This window comes from Phragmites australis, chromosome 11, assembly GCF_958298935.1.
Source record: "Phragmites australis chromosome 11, lpPhrAust1.1, whole genome shotgun sequence".
Lineage (NCBI taxonomy): Eukaryota > Viridiplantae > Streptophyta > Magnoliopsida > Poales > Poaceae > Phragmites > Phragmites australis.
The window spans coordinates 32,773,892-32,790,727 of NC_084931.1; the positions used below are offsets into that span (position 1 = coordinate 32,773,892).

The window sequence follows — 16,836 nt, forward strand, 5'->3', positions numbered from 1 at the left end:
AAATATATACGCAACTAAGCTAGAGAGGACCAAGAATCTACACTAAGTATAATATATAGTGAGGCAATGTTTTTTCGAAAATGAGTTGATATTGTACAGTTGCAGCATCTCTCTTCGCGATTTTATAGCTACTTAGTGTGTATCTCTTTTTGAGATAAATGGTAGTACTCTCTCTGATCTAAATATAAGTCTATTAGGATGTTTGTATAGTCTCTAATATAACATTTTGACTAATAATATCTATAAAAAATATAATTTAGAATAGAAAAGGATTATGTATTACGATAATATTTACTATAATAAATTTAGAAATATCAACCTTATATTATCAATATATACGATTTGTTTGTTATGGATGATCAAGACTAAAACTATTTGACTTAAGACAAACCTAATGAATGTATATTTAGATCAAAGGAAGTAATTAATAGATGAACATACATACAGTAAGAGCACGAAACACGCCAATACTGATTAGCATTTGGCAGTTAAAAGTTGACTTAGTTCATTAGTTGAGCACTTTTATAATGGAATCGTCGGTGATTCCTTCAAAGCTCGCCATCTTCCACTCGTTACATTGTTAATCTCGTGGCGTGCGCTTAAGATATTCCTCGCGCACATTATCTAATTGTTAAAATATTTGAAGGCAGCGTCGCCTATGATTTGTCTACCTTATCCGCTCAACCAAGTACGATCAAGATTATTAATTTTCCTACCTGTTTCATAAATAAAAAGAAAACTCAATATTCTATCAATTCGTTGATGCTTTGCTTTGCTTTGTCCATTTTTGGCCTCGTTCAGTTCACGCCGCGACGCAGATGAGTGCGACTTGCGTTTCTCGCGTACACGCGAGGGGTGCGCGGAGCCGGAACGGAAGCCCGCGCCGAGCAGCAACCTGTCGCTTCGCGCACACGCTATCCTACCAGCCGTCTCCGTTCTACGGGGACTGGGAGAAGGCGATTGGGCCGCGCCAGAAGTGGGGCCCCCACGTCAGAGGTGTGGAGCGACGGGCGAGTGCTTTCTTTTTTACGCGAGCCGGACGCAGCAGCTACCCTCACGCGAGCATGTGTGGTTGTAGCTCCACAAGAGATTCCACGAGCTACTCATGCAAGTTATCTAGTGCCATCCCAAATTCTATCACTTTAACTCCGTAGTTTTTGTAGGAACTTTTTTTAAAGCCTCAATACTATGTACAATTTGTATCTAGGTAGGCCAAATAATTCTTACCTGGAACGAGCCAAAGATAAATGGCCGAGTCACTATAGGTTATTTCCTAACTAAAGAAATAGAAAATATTAGGTACAGTGCACATGCTTTTATGTTTGTATATTTGGCATTCACTTGTCTATTAGAGCTAGTATATTTTTCTTTACATTATATAATATAAGTTTCTCATGTTAATATTATTGTATCTAGATGCAGTATTTTTCACAACATATTTAGAGTTAGTGTAGGATCTACTTTCTCTCAACTGATGAAGATTTTTACAACAACTCTACTTAAGAGATAATGTTGTATTGTATTAATTGCGGATACATATCTAACAAGTAGAGGGGGACCTTGGGATTGTGCTCAGAGGCCGAACCTCAAAGGTTAAGTGAAAACCGAACTAAGTAGAATTTGATTATATGGGATGTTTAGCATTAAAAATAATATGTTTGTATTACAACCCGAGTAGAGGTATCTATAGGCAATACCCAATCATCACGGAGATCTTTAATGTTTTGCCCCTTATTAGAAGCATGTTCCCTAAATACAACGGTATTTTAGCACTAACCTCAAAATATAATAACTATTTCTCTTTTACACATCATCATTCTAGAATCCATAGTAATTTATGAACAACAATCCATGTATTTTTAGTGTCATAAAATTTTCTCCGCTACTAACACCGTATGAGAAAACTTAATTGATGAAAATTTGTGCTAATTCTTTGACCGAATATGATGTACTTAAATAATTATTATGAAATCCTCGTTACTTGGAGGCAAAGTAACCAGAAGATGCCTTTCAGCCCCCTAAAAGTCTGAACCTCACAAAAATCACACCACACCTGATGCGACCTGCGAACAATTTGTAACCCCCTCGCGCCGATTTCCGTCACTTCCCGGACCCGGGTAACGCTAGCAATTTCTACCCGCGCATCCTGATCCAACGGCTGATTGCATACGTTCGATAAATCCGACGGTCAGCAGAGCGCGTGGCCCCCGCCCCGCTGCTTTATATTCAGAGCGCACAACGCCGAGCCCAGTAGCGGTGCGTACGTCAGTTGCTCCTCCTCCAGCGGTCCAGCCTCCGATTTCTGGTGAGTTCTCTAGTGGACTCGCCTCGACTGTGTCTCGGCCCTCGAATTAGCGGCGGGATTAGTGTGCTTTGGATGTGGGTTCTGTTCTAGATCTGTTTGTTTCCGTGCGTTGTAGATGCAATCCAGCTTCCCGGGATTTGTCCTTTCGGTTTCGAAGCAGTTTCGATCGGTGAAGTTTGATTTTTTTTTTTGGGTAAAAAACAAATCCAGTTCGTGTTTTCGCATCGATTTTTAGCTAGTTGGTCGTGTGCTTTACACCGATTGCGCTCTTGTTTTGGGTAACTTTTCGCCTTCTGTTCTTCCGTGTCTCACGTTAATGGGCTTACGCTTGGTTCGATCTGGCCAGGTTTTTAGGTGTTAGATTTTGCGCCTTAATTCTTCCCAAATCAGCTTATAATTCCTTTGGTTGATACGTTCGTGTCCGTATCCGTTTCTATAATGCATCGCACCCAATCCAATCGCTGCGGTGTCGGTTAGGAACACTACTTTTGTTTCGGTGCCTTCCCCATTAAGATTTGTCTGATCTAACTACCCTTCAGATTTCCTCACGCCATAGGCTTAATCCCTCCTGCTGTTTCGTTTCCCCCTTCGACTTGCAGCAGATCGCAACCATGGGAACCCGCAGTGTCGCCTTGGTGCTCCTCGCGGCCGTACTGCTCCAAACCCTCCTCCCCCCGTCGGCGGCGGAGGGTTTGGTGCGCATCGCGCTGAAGAAGCGGCCGATTGACCAGAACAACCGCCTCGCCACGCGCCTCTCCGGCGAGGAGGAAGAGCGCCGGCAGGGCCTCCGCGGCGCCAACTCCCTGGGCGCCTCGGGTGAGGGCGACATCATCGCGCTGAAGAACTACATGAACGCGCAGTACTTTGGGGAGATCGGCGTTGGCACGCCGGTGCAGAAGTTCACCGTAATCTTCGACACCGGCAGCTCCAACCTCTGGGTGCCGTCCTCCAAGTGCTACTTCTCGGTGCGTCCTTGTTCCTTCCCTTGGTGGGTGTTATTTTTAGGGGTTCGGTTCTGTTTTGTGCTGAGGCTGGAGTGTGTTTTTGTGGTGGTATGTTGCAGATAGCTTGCTACTTCCACTCGCGCTACAAGTCAGGGCAGTCAAGCACTTACAAGAAGAACGGTTCGTCTCTTATAACCTTCTACAGCAAGCTCTTTTTGTGTTGATTTTGTCTGCCTCTCAATTTACTCATCTATGGATTGAGACTTCCCTTGCTTTTGTCGTTGACTTAGCTCTACACATCATGTTGAAATATGCCTTCTTATTAGGAAAAATGACTTTGTTGATGAAAATATGTTAGGATGGAAAGTGCAGTTATCTGGCAGGGATCATAAATTGAATGTTCGAACTAGAAAGGTCTGAGATAGGTACAACGTCCAAGCCATTACCTAGATCATCATAGGATCATAAATTTATATGACGGAACAGAAAAATCATTCTTCATGGTTGGCTACATCAAACAAAATCAGTGGTAACCTGATAGGTGCAGGATCCTTGAAAAGGATGCTAAAAATAGCTGATGTTGATGTAGTGCCAATTGGCGCAGATGTAGCCACGCTCAGTCAAGATTCTTGAATTATGCTGACATTTTGCTGTAGCTGTCTTTGTTGAGCATGTGGATTGCGCGTCCTCAAATTCAATGCACACTCTGAAATTTGTTGATTTTAGCATACTTTATTTAGGAAAGTCTCACCTTATTTTTTTTATGGTATTGGAATTCTTTCTTTTTGTAATATAAACAAAATTAAGAGTCTTCTATTGTAATGTTCATTGTTTTTCATTGATTGTGTAATGCAGCCCTTTCTTTATGCTAGTTGTTTGCTTCCTGATAATGATATGTTCTTTTGTTTCATCTCACCAGGAAAGCCTGCTGACATTCATTATGGAACTGGTGCAATTTCTGGGTATTTTAGTGAGGACAGTGTCACAGTAGGTGATCTGGTTGTGAAAAATCAGGTTTGTGGTTTTTTTTTTCTAAATTCTTTTATTGGTCATCTCCGGTGACATTAATTCCACTTGGAAAGATTTTGATGTTGTTGGGTTGCTGACTTATTGTATTAGGAATTTATTGAAGCTACAAGGGAGCCAAGCCTTACTTTCATGGTAGCGAAATTTGATGGTATCCTTGGGCTAGGATTTCAGGAAATATCTGTTGGAAATGCAGTTCCCGTGTGGTAAGCTGGCGTATTCTAGGGACCTTATTTGCTCATTCCATTTTGTGTAGTTTAGTTATAGTGGAGGCAGTGATTGCTCATCTGTGCATATTGCTTTCGTTGTTATTGAGATTCTTTGAATAGCTCCAAGGACATTGATCTTGAGTTGTTTATTGGCGCGAAATCCATATTGATTGCAGTGTGCTATGTATTGCCTTGTTGACTGCTGTGCAACATAAAAGTCATCTTCATTTCATTAGGAGTTCTTGTTCCCACATTTTGTGTGATACTTGTTTGTTAAATGTGCCTTTCTTTGGCTCTAGTTTGTAACCCCATGATATTTAGTTAGAGGCTTTGCTGCATCTTTCATAATAGGAAGACACTGAGTTATATTATGCATGTGCACTTGTGCTACAATCTGGTTTATATGTTGGGACTAGTGTTGGAAAAGGAACATCAGATATGATTATGATTTTCTTGAACTTTACACGTTCCATCACTAATGTTGTGGACACATTACAGGTATAACATGGTAAAGCAAGGTCTCATCAGCGACCCTGTTTTCTCTTTCTGGTTCAACCGACATGCTGACAATGGAGAAGGAGGTGAAATTGTGTTTGGTGGAATGGATCGTAGCCACTACAAGGGCAATCATACATATGTCCCAGTCACTCAGAAGGGATATTGGCAGGTTGGTCTTGTTTCTTGTATTCCTTATTTAACATTTTAGACATTTGGTGTAAGTGTATGCATTTGCTTGCTGCAGTTTGACATGGGTGATGTCCTGATTGGTGGGAAGTCCACAGGTACTGAAATGGTTCTTTTCATGTTCTATCTAATTACGCATAAATGAGAAATATACTGAATGTTCCTCTGTTTCATTGTCAGGATTTTGTGCTGGCGGTTGTGCAGCAATTGCAGATTCTGGAACTTCCTTGCTTGCTGGCCCCACAGTATGTTATGAACTTTATGTTTTTTGCTTTGTCAACATAATCACAATGGCATCCACATTTGCTATTAAAGTTTGTTTATTTTGCTTTGTTTGGTGACCTGGGCACAATATCTAAGCTTTTCTCAATTTGGCGTAACTTTGGAGCAATTATCTCAGTACTACTAATGGACTGATGCTAATCTATCACAGCATCATTTTCTGTTCGCAATTTCACAATCAGAGTACTAATACTGTGCTAGCTACAAAGGTTTTTAAATTAACTTTGATTGATGTACTCAGTTGCCCATTGGAAACTTTTAGCCTTTGTTTCACATCCTGCCGTCAAATGCTACAAACTATTCCTATTAGCTGGTATGATTTCTGCAATTACTAACGATCGATAGGTAAACCACCAACCTTAGTTTTGAGGACAGAACACTCACACTTGATGCACTTTAAGTCTGAATATTGTCTAGGTGGTGATCTGAGCCAACCCCATTTATGATTAATGTTATCTGCTTTTCTGCATTTTGAGTTCTACCATGTGGTGTTCACAAGTTAATTTGATTATCACAGGCCATAATTACTGAAATCAATGAAAAGATTGGTGCTACTGGGGTAGTCAGCCAGGAGTGCAAGACAGTTGTTTCTCAGTATGGGCAACAGATCCTAGATCTGCTTCTTGCGGAGGTTTGTATATGTCCAAATTGAATAGTATTTCCATTTAGAAGTAATGTAACTAAACTTGCTCTTTGATTTGCAGACACAGCCAGCAAAGATCTGTTCTCAGGTTGGTTTGTGTACTTTTGATGGAACTCATGGTGTTAGGTGAGTACTGTCAACACTATCAAGTGTGAATTTGTGAACATAATATCTATGCTTATGCTGGGCAGTTACTTGTAATTGTCTTGTTATTATTTCTTGTTTCTGTGACAAAGCTTGTAATGATAGGGTAAACTGTTGGATTGGCCATTTGGGAATTCTGTACTTATTTTGCTGCTAATGGTACTTTTCTTCCTTTTGTTTATGTGTTATGTGAACACAGTGCTGGAATTCAGAGCGTAGTGGATGATGAAGCTGGGAAATCGAATGGCCTCGGTAGCGATCCAATGTGCAGTGCCTGTGAGATGGCTGTTGTATGGATGCAGAACCAACTTGCACAGAACAAGACCCAGGACCTCATACTGAACTACATTAATCAGGTGAGCCTAATGCTCTCATACTGGCCGATCCTATACTGCATCGAGACTCTGCTTTTCATAACTGTATCATTATTGCAGCTATGTGACCGTCTCCCTAGTCCCATGGGAGAATCATCTGTGGACTGTGCCAGTCTTAAATCCCTGCCCGACATTGCGTTCTCCATTGGAGGCAAAAAGTTCGCAGTGAAACCAGAGCAGGTGCAACTTCCACTCCATTGTTACAGTACTCTTCGTTTTGTTCCGATTTTGTGCATCCACGTTAGCTCAACGTGCTTAGCATCCATACAGTTCTCTTCCAAGTACTACTATCTTGTTGCTGTATGCCTGTATCTGATCATTGTTCTCTTCTCTTTGGTTATGCAGTATATTCTGAAGGTTGGTGAGGGACCCGCTGCCCAGTGCATCAGTGGATTCACAGCTCTGGACATCCCACCACCTCGCGGCCCTCTCTGGTAATCTATGCGTTCCTTAAGCCCCGGTTCTTGTCCTTTAAGTCTCATGTTGTTCGCATCACTTTATCTGAAATCCGCTGCAATCCTCGAGAATGCTAGAACCATGTATTTGATGTCCTGGGTTTTGGGAGAAAGCAAAAAGAGAATCTTTCCACGTTTCGCGTCATGTTTGATCTTTGCCTGTAACTTTGAGGCCCCTTGTGATTGCAGGATCTTGGGTGATGTTTTCATGGGAGCCTACCATACCGTCTTCGATTACGGGAAGCAGAGGGTTGGCTTCGCACAGTCGGCCTAAAAAGGCGCCTCGTCGATCATGAGAGGTGGAATGGACGCATGCGCCGGTAGAGAAGTTTAGCTCGTTGCGTATTTTCCCGGCGATGTGTGTATATATGCTACAATGTTTAGCGATGCTTTCCGATACCAGGAATGACGCCCGTCTGTTTTAACCTGGCAAGAATGTTTCTGGATATCTTTGCCACCTTTGCTGTTTAACTTATTGTACTGAATTTGTCGCCGTGGACCGTGGTGGGTGACTCGTGTGCCCCTCTGTTATACATAACGTGACATGTGCTCGCTGACGCGCATCTAACGGTAAACGATTTCATAAATTTTACCGCAGTAAGTGACATTTAGTGTAATGGTATCGTGCGCAAGCTCAGTGAAATCAAATCAACAATGTCAGCGCTAGCTTTGCGTTTTAACTCTCTCATCTAAAGAACCCTCTAAATTTTGAATAGCTTATCAACTTGTTATCTTTCTTTTATCATTTAGTCTCTCCATCTCGTAGTCTCGTTACTAACAACAGATATAAAACTAATTTTATTAATAAAATAAATAAAAAATATGAGGGAACTTAATATATATATTCTCTTTTTTTATCATATTATAGCATGTTTTTGACATATTAGTTCGATAGTATTTTTACTGTGCATTCATACTTTATAATTTAATATTCATATTTTTATTATAATATACCGACGCTTAGCTAGTGACCTGGAACGGCTGAAGGAACAAGCGTAACAGAAAGGGACACAGATCCTCTGCAGTTGCCAGTGGCAACTGCAGAGAGCTACAGTGGAGTGCATTAGGAGCACTCCACAGCCCTTGATTTAAAGATGGAGGGATTGGATCGATCGCTACAGTACCGGATGCTACAGTACAAATTCGTGTTACAGTAGAATCAAACACTGTAGCTACAGTGAAACACAGTAACAGCGATTAATTAATGCAGAGAACTGTAGCAGCAGACTCATATTACTGTGCAAACAGTAATCCTCTGCATTAATCATCATTAATGCAGAGGATCCGCGTCCGAAAGAAAGGGCCCGAGTGAGCCGAACTTAGGCGGGCCATATCTGCCGCCTTACCACATACCTTCTCTTATCTGGCCCGCGCAGTTTAATCATTCAACCTCCATCTCCGGCGCGTCCTCCGTCGCAGGCTCGCTGCCGTGGATGCGACGACGGCCGGCGTGCTCCCGATCTGCGGCCACTGTACCAACACCAGCGCTCGCCGTCGTCCAGTGTAAGTAGCGTTGAGATGCCATTGGGTTAGCACCCTGGTATTGATCCGGTGGCTTCGAGCCGTCTGGTGCAAGCTGCACGCCGCTGTGTGACGGATTCGACCTTGGGCAAGTGTAGCTAGCTACCGGATGGACTAGCACACTCCGTTCGGTCGTGCCAAACATCTTCCCAGAGAAAAATCCCAAGAAAGCCCCAGCACGTACGTAGCGGCGCAGCGCTAGCTGGTCCTGGTCGTTGTTCATGCACCTTGGTCAGGAACGTCCATAACAGTCAGCCTCTCTCTCTCTAAGCTATTTTTCGGATCACCAGCTGACCGACCGACCGACCAATCGATCCTAGTCGCCGCAGCTGACCAGTTCCCCCAGACTGCCGCCCACACGCCTGCCCGTGCCCGGTTCGCCCGGGCGCTGCAGCTCCTTTCTCCCTCTCATGGACTCGCCAGTGATCGCATCAGCTCTGACCTTGCGTCCTCTCCTGCATGCGCCGCGCACCTCGCGCTCTCCTCTCCTCCCCCCCCCCCCGCCCCCCTGGTCAATGGTCACCAACACTGCCTATAAAGATGGACTCAGATCGGCGAGCGCGCCCGCCGCGACTCGCCACGTGTGCGCCCCCACGCATTCTTATACTCCCCTGCCCTCCCTGGTCTTCGATCTCCCCTCCCCAGCTCGCCATTGGCAATTTGACATAGACCGTCCCGTTGCGCACGATGGAGTCCTACGTGGGCGCGGGCCTCAAGCGCAAGAGCGGTAATGGCGCGCCGAGCGCCGAGCGGGGCATGCCGCCGTCGGCTGCCGGGGAGGGGTTCCCGGCAGTGGTGCTGGGCTACGACGACGGCGGCGGGAAGGCCCGCGCGGAGGAGCGGCGGGTGGTGGACGAGATGGACTTCTTCAAGACGGAGAGGGGGGAGAGGAAGGAGACCACGGCCGATCACGCCGCCAGCGGCCCCGACGATCTCAGCATCAAGAAAGATGACCTCACCATCAACGTCCGTCGGTGAAACTGCTTGTTGCCTTGTTGATTTCGACGAGTTTAATTTCCCTCGCCTTTCTGCGCCGATTTTCTTGACGCGCCTCGATCGGTTGCAGATGGGGCTGCACGTCGGCTGGAGGAAAAGCAGGAGCGAGGAATCCATCGTTGACGACGGCGTGTGCTCCAACGGGGGAGAACACAGGGAGACCAAAGCTGAGGTGAGGAGATCTTGAAAGTTGAAATTGAATGGAACATGATCGACTATGTGCTTAACTATGAATTGCTTTGCACCTGGAAACTTAATTTCAGATTCAGCAACTCTGTAGTTTAGTCAAACCTGTCCATGTGGTTACGTGACTACAGCGAGAAACAAAAATTGGCGCCGGTCTTGTTTAGGGTCCTGATTATGTCCTTGTTACTATATATGTTCAGCTGTCATTGACCAAAGCCGAGCTTGGGCGCCTAACCGAAGAGAACAAGCGGCTCAAGAACATGCTGAGCAATGTGACCACAAACTACAACTCTCTCCAAATGCACCTTGTTACACTGATGCAGCAAAGGAACCATAGAGGCCTAAGCGCTCCATGCCATGAGGTAAAACACCAAACAGAGACCAAGAAAACGTCGATTTGTATAGCTAAAAACGACGGCACTGACTGCATGCCATCATCAGCTGAATATTGGTCCGGAGAAGAAGGACCAGGAGGGGAGCCTGCTCCCGCGGCAGTTCATCGGCCTCGGCACTGCCTCGATACCCCACGAGCCGTCTGACTCCGTGGTGGGCGTGGACGCGCCCGGCAGCGACCGCGCGCCGTCGCCTAGCAACCTGGACACGGCCGTACCAAAGCCGATGGACTACTGCCCGGGCAAGGGAAACAGCGGAGTGATCAACAACAAGGACATCATGCCGTTGCCGGCGTTCGATCACCACCACGGCGTCCACGAGGGGGACCAGAGCGGCGGCAGCCCGGAGCCGCCGCCGCACCAGGTGCCGCAGGGCTGGCTCCGCAATAAGGTGCCCAAGTTCCTCCCCACCAAGGGACCCGAGCCGGTCCCGGAGGCCGCCACCATGCGTAAGGCCCGCGTCTCCGTCCGAGCTCGGTCCGAGGCCGCCATGGTAAGCACCTACGCCGTGAATGGTTCTGACTCAAGGCACGCTTGCTTTACTGAGTTCTTGAAATGTTTGTTCTTGGTGATATGCAGATCAGTGATGGATGCCAATGGAGGAAGTACGGGCAGAAGATGGCCAAGGGCAACCCGTGCCCACGCGCGTATTACCGGTGCACGATGGCCGCCGGCTGCTCGGTCCGCAAGCAGGTATCCTGATTGATCTAGAAGTTGGCAAAGATCGCCTGAACACTTGCGCGTTCTGACGTTTGGTGTGATGGCAGGTTCAGAGATGCGCCGAGGACCGGACGGTTCTGATCACGACGTACGAGGGGAACCACAACCACCCGCTGCCGCCGGCCGCGATGGCGATGGCGTCGACAACGGCGGCGGCGGCGTCCATGCTGCTGTCCGGCTCGATGCCGAGCGCGGACGGCAGCCTCATGGCGGGGTCCAACTTCCTGGCGCGCGCCGTGCTGCCGTGCTCGTCCAGCGTCGCCACCATCTCGGCGTCGGCGCCATTCCCCACGGTCACGCTCGACCTCACACAGACAGCGCCTGGCGCGCCGTCCACGCAGCCGCCGCGCCCGGAGCCCGCCCAACTCCAGGCCGCGCTTGCCGAGGCCGCGCGGCCGGTGCCGCTGCCGCAGCTGTTCGGGCAGAAGCTGTACGACCCATCCAAGCTCTCTGCCGTGCAGATCGCGGCCGGCACCAAGGCGGTGGACGGGGGCACACTGACCGACGACACGGTCAGCGCGGCCACGGTCGCCATCGCGTCGGACCCCAACTTCACCGCGGTGCTCCGGGCCGCGCTCACGTCGTACTTAGGCAGCAGCAGCAGCAGTGGTGCCGGGGCCGGCGAGAGCACCGGCACCGTGCAGCCGCCGGTGAGCGGGGTCGGCGATAGCTGTAGTAGAGATGACAAGATTGGGGAACAGAACATCTGACATGATTGCCTAGCGACTGTCTGTTTGCTTGCTTGAAGTTTTGTTCCTCTCGTGAGTTTCATTCAGTTCTGGCTTTCATAATTCAGTTCCCTTTGTCTCCTCGGAGTAGGAGATCAAAATTTTGCTTTCTCTTTCACTCCTTTCGGTCCATTTTTGTGGCAGCAACTGGAGTAACAATTTTGTTGGTTCGTTTAGAGGGGTCTAGAGTAGTGTTGATCTGAATGGGAAAAAAAATGCTCAACTGAGAGTTCGAGTAGAACTTTGGTGGTGTACATAGTTGTCGTCATTTTTGTTGCTTTGGTGCAACCCTGCAAGTGCTATGATATCACCCTTTTTTTGTCATGTCTGTATTTATCTTCTTCTATCAATGAAATGAAATATTGAGACAGTTCCATTCATTGTTCAAAAAAGAAGGATTGCACGATCTCTCATTACGTGGTGCAAGTAAACTGCATGATGCGTCGTGTACCATTTTTTTTTGGAAGCTATGCATCATGCACGTTGACTCCGGCTGCTGCTGCTGCGACAGATGCTGGTACTTGGTGTCAACCTGTTAGCCTTAGTAAATTTCTTAGACCCACCAATATTTTGAGCAAATTATCACAAATCCATTAATGTTGGTGCCTATTTCGGAGACCCACCATTATTAGTAGCATTTGAATTTTTGTCATCCTGTCATCCAATAGAATGACAAATTTACCATTAGACCCACTGTCATAAATTCAGAGGACCCATTTGTCATCCTTAGTGAGGAATTATCACTCTAATAAAGTGACAAAATTAAATATTCCCTATTATTTGTTGCAGTCGTCTCACAAACCCATCATTTTTGCTCTCCTCCTATTTCCCATTCACCTAACCCCACATGTCAACGAGGACGAGCGACGGCGCAAGGGAACTATGGACTGGTCGGAGCAAGACCAGTTCCACGACAATGGCGCCCTAAGGCTTGAGTGAGCATGACGGCATGTGTGCTGGTGAGCAGCAACGGTGGCGGAGAGGGAGGACACACGTGTGGCCGAGCAACGGCAACTCAGCTTGAGGCTTGAGCAGGAAGATGCACGGGCTTCTTGGCCGAGCACGGCGATGCGAAGGAATGATGTGACGACGCAATTTAGCGGCGCATATTGGGGTAGTGGCAGAGCAAAGCACGACAGGGAGCGAGGTCGGCCTTGGCTGCTGCACGATGGAGGCCGAACTAGCACGGCATAGTGGAGTCCGATGGGCCTCCACCTTGGTCTTGCTTCGGCCGACCCACAGTCCCCCTGCATCGCAGCTCGTCCTCGTTGATATGTGGGGCAGAGTAAACGGGAAATGGGAGGAGAGCAAAAGTGGTGAGTTTGTGAGACAATTGCCCCAAATAATGGTGGGTCTCCGAAATGAACATCAAAGTTAGTAAGTTTGTGATAGCTTACCTTAAATATTGGTGGGTCTCTAAAATTTACTCATTAGGTTTTGAGCGTGGTAGTTGCCAACATGCGACGCAAAGACGTGGAGTCAGTTTTGTGCTTATGTTGCCTCGCTCTCGGCTAGGTCACAACTTTTTTAGAAACCATAATACAACACACATACGTATGTACACACTTACATCACTATCATCTATGCACTTACACATTGTCTACTAAAGATCGGAGATACACAGTTTGGATATTGTCAAAATTCACCAAAATCACCTTATTGTCAATGGGTTCATCGCCTATAAAAAAATTCTGTTTTAATAAGACACGAGGAGTAAACCTAATGTTTGGTTTTGATGAATAGAAGGTACCCACATTGACGGACCACCCGAGCCAAGGCTTGGTTATCGGACTGGGTCACGCTTCGACACGTGCAGAGCGGGTATGTAGTCCGATGCACGGCCAGGCACGTCGTTCCGTGATCGCTGTTGAATCGGCAGAACCGCAGAAGAATAACAGCTGATCTCGTCACGTTATTGACTTGTAGAGAAAAGACAAAACTGCGGGCACACGTATGGCGGCATTCAGTATTCAGTAATCCGTATACGTATTCATTCATTCGTTCATTCATTCAAGGGGCTGTTGAGGAGTTAAGACGAAATCGATGCTGCAGAATCCTAGCCAAGTCGATCTGCCTTGCATGCTCGGTCCTGCCCTCTCGTGTCTCCTGGATGAACTGATGAGGAAGTCGAGTACGTCAATCACGTTAGCCGACTGTTTTGAAGAAACTGAGATCGTGTTCGACATAGCATTCACGGGCACATGCATGAAGTAGCTAAAGGAAGTTCAGATTCAACAGACGCCTAGTCTGTGACAACAAACTGAAAACAGCAGCTTCTACATGCTTCTTTCTAGCAGTTTCGCCATGTGGATGGTCTTCACCATCTTAGAATATCTGTCATGAGCCCATGATAGAGCAGAACTATGCTTCTTTCTATCAATTCCATAGTACATCAAGATCACAAAATTTGCTGAGAGAACTTCACTAACAACCGAACTAATTCGAGTTAACTTCTCACTCACAGCACCAAGAAGAAAGGAAGAAAAAGGTCATTCTCTACTCTTGACAGCTGATAGCACCACCATAGTCATAATGCTTGAATCTCCCCACCGTACCCATACCGTTTCAAAAGGCGTTCATCTTGCCGCCAGTTTTCCTTCACTTTGACCTCTATCTGTACTCAGCATCATATATTTGTGTTAGAAATTGCTCCAGAGCAGCAGAGAACGCAGAGCACTAATTTCACAACCACCCCCCACACCATCACACACACACACACAGACACACACACGAAGGAAAGGGAAGAAGTTATAACCTCTAGGTAAACCTTCTTTTGCAGGAAATCCTCAATGTCAAGCCTTGATGCGGTTGCCAACATCTTTATGGCTTTGCCATCCTTCATTTACCAAACATATTAGGATAATATTTTTGCTATTAAACAATGAAAACGAGGAATTTATGGCCTAGTTCCTTTTCTATAACATATTTAATCTTAAATAGAAATAAGCCTTACTTCTACATCATTATTCCAAAAATTTGGAGAGTAACATACATCATGCATAGTTATGGGCGCTCATAAATTATTTACCTTCCCAAGGATAATGCTTCTTTGTGATTCCTTCTCAACAAGTATCTCAACTTGAATGAAATCCTTGGCAGTAGGCCTGCTTTTGTAACTGACAACATTAACCTGATGAAAAACAAAATTTCATCTCAGAATATGCTGCATTAAACTGATGGGGTAAGCACCGGAAGATATACCTGGCATGAATATGGAATTTCCTGCCTATATTGAACAAAAATCTTTTCCCTCACTATTTCACCAACAAAAAATCTCTCAGGGTGTTCACTGGCTATGTCCTGAAACAAGAACCAAATGGCTAAATACATGAAATAAAATACATGTCTCTGTTTATAATATATGAGTACAGACAACGACAGTTAAAGATTAACAAAGCACAAGTGGAGATAACATTCAAAAAATCTGAATCATCTGTGACGATACCTTGGGGTAGTATGCAGGACCCATAGGGAGCTTTGACAATATCCACTCCTTGATATCATCTACTCCATGACCAAATTTAGCACTTATAGGTATAACATCATCAACATTAGTGAATTTTTTATACCACTGTCAAAATAGTCGTCCAGATGTCAATACCATTTGCACATAGAGTAAAGCACAACAGAAGCACCTTCTCAATTTTGTATTAGCTTCGTACCTCAAGTTTCTTTGCAATTTCTCCTGGTTTTATGAGATCTTTCTTGTTCAATACTAGCAGAACAGGAAGTTTAGTATCTTTATTTCCCACACCTTCTTCCAGCATTTCATCAATCTAAAAGCACAAAATTCGCAGCACGTAAGGTAGAAGGGGGAAAATCAAAGATCGACTCATTTCTTTATTGCAGCTGCACTACCTTTTCAGGCACTTTGCAAGCATCAACAACAACAAGCACACAATCTGCACTGCCAATAGCGCTCCTGACATTCTTCATCATCATCGAGTCCAGCTTATGCATCTCCTTTTTAATGACACCAGGAGTGTCGTAAAGTATTATCTGCAAACTAAATGTAGCAGTGAGAAATCAACACGACTCCCCTCATTGTGACCAGAAACCGAAGAGGATCTTAATTTTCATTCAGTTGAATAGTTCCGCAAGCACTTTAGAGACAAAACTGATACCTGGTATTCTGGTTCAGAACATATACCGAGAATGCGATGCCGTGTAGTTTGCGGTTTATCTGTTACTATTGAAAGTTTCTGACCAACAATTTGGTTTATAAGGGTGCTCTTGCCAACATTTGGCTTCCCCAGAACAGCAACATAGCCTGCAAATATACAACATATAGTTCCATATTGTTTTTAGAAAAAAGTAAATCATGTATTTCAATTTCTCTGAGATCCTAACCAAAATGCTTTGCCAGTTCCATCACTTCACTTTGATAATCAAGTCTGTCGTTCCCATGGGCCATAGCAATCTTATGTTATAAAATTGGTTGGGTGATTAAAGCTTACAGTTAAAGGCACATAATTTCAAACGCAGAAAGCACAGAAGCCTAACCGCTGCGGTGATTGGCGCAAAGAGAGGTGCCCAGCTCCTCCGACTCGTACTCATCCAGCAGCGCCAGGCTCCGGTCCGGCTTCTCGATAAGCTCCAGGCGCGGCCTCGTGCTCACCGTCCCTTCAGCTTCCTCCTCCTCTTCCACCATTTCTTCCTCCTCCACTCCTGAATAGGTCATACTCGCACTGGACATAACCCCAACCCCATGCTCCAGCCTCGAGGAGCGGACGCAGCTTCCCCGCAGCGTAGACGGAGAAAGAAAAGGCAGCGGCGGGGGAAGCGCTCGACGGGAGTGACAGGGCGGCGGCGGCGGCGCGACGAGCCGGAGCACGAGGCCTAGCTCCATGACCTCGAGAGTCGAGAGTGGCAGTTCGCAGTGCGTGCGTGCTTTTGTTGGGGATAAGAGAAGGAAGCACCCGAGACGACGAAACGGTTCCCCTGATTAGTTTAATATTTCGGAAATAAAAAATATATAAAACTAGGCGTTCGAAAAATTAAAAAATAAACTATTATCGCTAGTTGAAAAGACAACAAGTTAAAAAATAAATAACATTCTAATGCCTCAAAATTCAAAATACTATCAAAATAGTAATATTTTTTAAAAAAATAGAAAAACACTATTAAATAGTTATAATATTTTTAAATAATATCAGTTGTATAGGATATTATAATCTAGCTCTTAAAAAATTTCAACTCAAACTTTTACAATGAGAAAAAGACAAAT

General features: G+C 45.6%; 3 protein-coding genes across 4 annotated transcripts; 2 read left to right on the top strand and 1 right to left on the bottom strand.

Moving 5' to 3' along the window:
• Positions 1 to 2,146: 2,146 nt before the first annotated feature.
• LOC133884870 (aspartic proteinase oryzasin-1-like) lies at positions 2,147 to 7,551 on the top strand. Of its 2 annotated transcripts, none has more exons than XM_062324448.1 (14): positions 2,147 to 2,305; positions 2,905 to 3,270; positions 3,369 to 3,429; positions 4,169 to 4,263; positions 4,369 to 4,481; positions 4,983 to 5,151; positions 5,227 to 5,266; positions 5,349 to 5,413; positions 5,968 to 6,081; positions 6,155 to 6,219; positions 6,437 to 6,593; positions 6,672 to 6,791; positions 6,957 to 7,045; positions 7,256 to 7,551. In XM_062324448.1, the coding sequence occupies exons 2-14, from the start codon at positions 2,917 to 2,919 to the stop codon at positions 7,338 to 7,340; spliced, it is 1,527 nt and encodes a 508-aa protein (XP_062180432.1). In that variant the 5' UTR covers positions 2,147 to 2,305; positions 2,905 to 2,916; the 3' UTR covers positions 7,341 to 7,551. The 2 variants fall into 2 exon arrangements, with proteins under 2 accessions (XP_062180432.1, XP_062180433.1); XM_062324449.1 differs by having other exon boundaries at positions 2,178 to 2,305; positions 2,908 to 3,270.
• Positions 7,552 to 9,113: 1,562 nt separating this feature from the next.
• On the top strand, positions 9,114 to 11,916 carry LOC133884255 (probable WRKY transcription factor 31). Its single transcript, XM_062323609.1, has 6 exons — positions 9,114 to 9,553; positions 9,654 to 9,755; positions 9,970 to 10,131; positions 10,211 to 10,654; positions 10,741 to 10,854; positions 10,929 to 11,916. Exons 1-6 carry the CDS (start codon positions 9,275 to 9,277, stop codon positions 11,589 to 11,591), a joined length of 1,764 nt encoding a protein of 587 aa, XP_062179593.1. The 5' UTR covers positions 9,114 to 9,274; the 3' UTR covers positions 11,592 to 11,916.
• Positions 11,917 to 13,960: 2,044 nt separating this feature from the next.
• LOC133885593 (GTPase ERA1, chloroplastic) lies at positions 13,961 to 16,540 on the bottom strand. Its single transcript, XM_062325323.1, has 9 exons — positions 16,113 to 16,540; positions 15,734 to 15,879; positions 15,468 to 15,608; positions 15,272 to 15,385; positions 15,055 to 15,180; positions 14,811 to 14,909; positions 14,638 to 14,739; positions 14,365 to 14,445; positions 13,961 to 14,223 (listed from the first exon to the last, which is right to left on the bottom strand). The coding sequence occupies exons 1-9, from the start codon at positions 16,456 to 16,458 to the stop codon at positions 14,137 to 14,139; spliced, it is 1,242 nt and encodes a 413-aa protein (XP_062181307.1). The 5' UTR covers positions 16,459 to 16,540; the 3' UTR covers positions 13,961 to 14,136.
• Positions 16,541 to 16,836: the final 296 nt, after the last annotated feature.

What these genes read in the sequence shown, in the direction of transcription:
- LOC133884870 (XM_062324448.1), top strand. Translation starts at nt 2,917, where the DNA reads ATGGGAACCCGCAGTGTCGCCTTGGTGCTCCTCGCGGCCGTACTGCTC. An exon ending in CCTCCAAGTGCTACTTCTCG is followed by an intron (nt 3,271 to 3,368) that starts GTGCGTCCTTGT and finishes GGTATGTTGCAG; the next exon opens with ATAGCTTGCTACTTCCACTC. An exon ending in ATCTGGTTGTGAAAAATCAG is followed by an intron (nt 4,264 to 4,368) that starts GTTTGTGGTTTT and finishes TTATTGTATTAG; the next exon opens with GAATTTATTGAAGCTACAAG.
- LOC133885593 (XM_062325323.1), bottom strand. Translation starts at nt 16,458, where the DNA reads ATGGAGCTAGGCCTCGTGCTCCGGCTCGTCGCGCCGCCGCCGCCGCCC. An exon ending in TTGCGCCAATCACCGCAGCG is followed by an intron (nt 15,880 to 16,112) that starts GTTAGGCTTCTG and finishes GTATATTTGCAG; the next exon opens with GCTATGTTGCTGTTCTGGGG. An exon ending in GTCCTGCATACTACCCCAAG is followed by an intron (nt 14,910 to 15,054) that starts GTATCGTCACAG and finishes TTCTTGTTTCAG; the next exon opens with GACATAGCCAGTGAACACCC.
- LOC133884255 (XM_062323609.1), top strand. Translation starts at nt 9,275, where the DNA reads ATGGAGTCCTACGTGGGCGCGGGCCTCAAGCGCAAGAGCGGTAATGGC. An exon ending in AAGATGACCTCACCATCAAC is followed by an intron (nt 9,554 to 9,653) that starts GTCCGTCGGTGA and finishes GATCGGTTGCAG; the next exon opens with ATGGGGCTGCACGTCGGCTG. An exon ending in TAAGCGCTCCATGCCATGAG is followed by an intron (nt 10,132 to 10,210) that starts GTAAAACACCAA and finishes TGCCATCATCAG; the next exon opens with CTGAATATTGGTCCGGAGAA.